The 3888-nt window shown below is 31.8% G+C and overlaps 1 protein-coding gene across 1 annotated transcript in view; it reads left to right on the top strand.

The window, feature by feature from the left end:
• HELRODRAFT_62427 (hypothetical protein) overlaps positions 1 to 3536 on the top strand; it is a gene marked incomplete at both ends in the record, with an annotated part of 10785 nt that extends 7249 nt beyond the window's left edge. Inside the window, one exon of the mRNA XM_009010825.1 lies at positions 3400 to 3536. Within this exon, the coding sequence (XP_009009073.1) occupies positions 3400 to 3536 (137 nt within the window). The remainder of the gene's footprint in view (positions 1 to 3399) is intronic.
• Positions 3537 to 3888: the final 352 nt, after the last annotated feature.

The following is a 3888-nucleotide window of genomic DNA, read 5'->3' as shown; positions in this document are numbered from 1 at the left end:
CTGTGTGTATTAATGAGTTTTGCTTACACAAAGAGACAAATTTTTTTCAAGTTTTACAGACCCGAGTTTTCAACTTCTTGCTTATTTATTACAATGATGACTTCCATGTGATGAAGTTTCATTACCCTATGTTGCTGTAAGCATCCAAATGAACTTCATCCAATCAGCTAACGAGCTCTCTCAATGAAATTCATTTTAATATCAAATTATTATTACGTCTTTCGTGCCATTTTGCAACCATTCAATTTCATTTGACAAAATTCTAATGCATCAACTGTTCATTAGGTGCCGCAGTATCGTGACGAAGCATCCTGAAAAAATAACTTTAAATGTGTCTACATAGGTGCTTATTGAACAAACTTTAATAATAATAATAATAATAATAATAATAATAATAATAATAATAATAATAATAATAATAATAATAATACTCAAGAGTGATTTGTTGGTTCATATCATACCGATGCTAAATACATTTAGCGACTATTTGTTTGTTCAGTTTGTAAGCCTATACGATGTTATCTTTGTAATTGTGTGTTGTGTTAGAGCGTTTTGTGCTTGTGTGTGTCTACATATCTGGTGTATTTAGATTTTAATGTGTATCGCTAACGTCTGCGTGGGTAGGCCTGCAAGTGCTTCTATGATTTAAAGTAATCGCCTGTCTCTGCGTTAATTATAATATTTTATTGAAAGGTTAATATCGCGACTATTAGTTTCATAAATGGTTGTTCGTCATATGTTCAATTACGCAGAAATTCACTAGTATTTCTATAAGATTTCACCAATTTGTCGATGTTTTGAGACTTTTAATTCTAAGTAAGTTAGGTTTGGGGATCTAATTAGTCAATTCTCGCGAAATTGGTGCATTTTAAAAACTTCGAATTACAAAATTTACTTGTGCGAAATTAAAATTCTCAGGAATTCCACCCAATGGTTTGTAAACACGACAGTTATCTATCTATCTATCATTCTATTTTAACATGATCTTTCTCAACGACGTGGATGTTTATCTTGTTCATGTGCAGAATATTATTTGCTGATCTTTGCCATGTAAGTTTGTGTACTCTATAGTAGAAATATTTGCGACGAGTTGTGTACTTTTCATGTATCTTGATTACTAAATATACAATATGAATACATTGTCATTTATCCATGATGTCGAAACATGTACAAATCCATGGTGCCTAAATGAGTTTGCGTGCTTGCCCCTGACTTAAAGTTTTGTCATATCAGTTTATTGCTATTTTTTTTGACAATTTTTATGTCCCGGAAACAGGAGAAACAAAACGATTCATAAATTATGAAGAGCTTTTTACTTGCTGGCTCGCCTCCATGCATACATACATTTCAACGTTTTTTGCGCAGTGTTTATGCTCACTTATCTAAATATTTTGGCTATTATCGTTATTAACAGATATATTTATCGTTTTCACTGGTCTAATCTCTTAATAGCTGAATAGTTTCTATCCCTACTTCATAACATCAATTATCACCGTCAGCGTTAGCTGAAACTGTCAGCAACAGCAATCATCTTCATTTGATAATCACTTGCCTCAAGCTGTATAAATGGTGGTTCAACAAAATGCATAAAAATTTTGTGAACAGCACTGCTTTCATCAGATACATGGGACGACCTGGGCCGGATATTTGTGGAACGTTGGCAGGTAGTTGGTTACGTTCAGCCTCAGTTGTTTACTTTATATTCAGTTGAGAACAAAAAATTCACACACACCTACGTCAGACCTCTCTTGTAACAACCTCAGAAATATGCAAACTTTACAGCTCATTGTTATTCAGTCAGGCGCAAATAGTTCCATTCAGTGGGAACAGAAAGTTAACGTAGTGGCGCTACATCCCACAGTCTTCTGCCATTGTAAATTGTTCTTTCCAGATGATTCTTTGCTTGAAGTTTTGCCATTTCAATGCAACATATTTTTGAATCAGAATGTTCATTTATCTCCGAGTGTAAATGTTTATTTGGCTGTTTCTTTTGCACAGGACGATCTCAGTATTTTGTTGGTAAACACTATCAACGTAAGTACAAACAACTTAGCAGTGCAAATAGTCATGATTTATAAGTCATACATTTTTTTGGTGCAATGGTCGTTGACCGCAAGCAATTATGATATTTCGGTTTGCAGTTACAATTGCCTAGAAACATATTTTAGTTTTTTTATACCATAAAAATGTATTTGATCAGATAAAAGTTTGTTGTCGTGCTTCATAGTTGCTGAAGTGAAGTGTTCTGCATACATTCATTGGCTGACGAGATATGACGAATGATTATGATGCTGGGGATTGTTGCAATGGTTGCTCCGCTAAAACACGCAGTCGCGAGACAGCGCAAAGAATATATTATTATTGAAAATTTCCATTTTATGTTTATTGTATCCTCAAAATGTAACATATTCTCAAGCGTGTAACATCATATCCTCAAACATGTAACATTATGATAGTGACTTATTAAACTCATGAACCTTTACTGTTTAACTGATGAGCTGTTTGACTAAAGATTTCATAGTAACGTTTTATAATTTTTAACGTTCTAATTGATGAATTAAATTTTTAAAAATTCATACCGAATATATTCGTTAGGAATATAAATTTTTCGCTGAAAATTTTTCATTCGAGTAAGACTTGAAAGTTCGAAGAATGTATTTTAGAATTTATTTTACGTCTTGCTAGCATTCGCTTGGATATAAACATTTCCTGTGTACGTCTAAAATAATTGAGTGAACGAAGGCCTTGCAAAATAAAAGCTTGTGAACAATTGACGAACATTTAATTTTTACATCAAAAATTACACTCACAGATACACGTGAAGATATATATATATATATATATATATATATATATATATATATATATATATATATATATATATGCACTCATATAATTTACGTTTCACTGATTAATTAATATCCCAACACTTGGCATACCTGCACCAGTATGTCATTAACTAGCTGACTGTGACTTGTTTGGTTAAAAATGTTGTATAAGATTTAGGAAATGGCGTTTTCACGCAATAATAATTTCCGCAACATTTTCTGAATCATATGTGTTTAGAAGTTATTTTCTGCTTATAGCTGTTGCTATCGTTTGCACATAAATGTTCATGGTTTTGATGTTATGTGTTTAATTTTGTACGTAATATCTTTCTTCTATTTTTTTACTTTTAATTGTTTTTTTTAGGTTTATTAAACAAATAATTTCTTTGGATTAAATATTTTACACGATTTTTAAATGCTGATTTGTTGCAATAACAAACATTTTGAAATCAACATTTTATTGAATATCATTATATCATATACTCATAAGGCGGTACTCGTTCATTTGCAACGTTCGTTCTACGCTCACACATTCGTCTACATTCATCGTTCACGTGTTCGTAATCAACAGAGTACGAGATATCTGACACGGAACGCAACATCTTGATTGGCAACTCTCCTGAGTCCATCGAACGCTGGAACTCTTACGAAAACTTTGCTGGCCCTCTAGAGGATATTACTTTTGAAAGTGGGCATTGTTTTGTGTAACCAGATATTTTATTTAAAAATTGGTCTTGCTGTTTGTAAAAAAGTATTTCATTTAAAAAATAGTGTCGTTGTTTAATAAGTTGTTGCTGGCTTGTTTGGCAGGAAAATTTCCCTGTTCGATGCCGTTTTGTATTTTTATAGCTGCTTAATTTTCTGGTGTGAAGAATTTTTTGTTTGGTTTCTAAATAGAACAAAAGTCATATTCATTATCATTTTTTGAAGGTTCTATTAATTTTGACAACAAATATAAATGATTAATAATTTTTTGATGTCGTTGATTATCTATCGTGCCTTATCGTTGAATTTTGCCAATTTTTCATATTTTTTTCCATTTTGGTATTTTTGGATAAAT

This window comes from Helobdella robusta, assembly GCF_000326865.2.
Source record: "Helobdella robusta unplaced genomic scaffold HELROscaffold_1, whole genome shotgun sequence".
Classification (NCBI taxonomy): domain Eukaryota; kingdom Metazoa; phylum Annelida; class Clitellata; order Rhynchobdellida; family Glossiphoniidae; genus Helobdella; species Helobdella robusta.
This window is presented reverse-complemented; position numbering and strand designations above follow the sequence as displayed.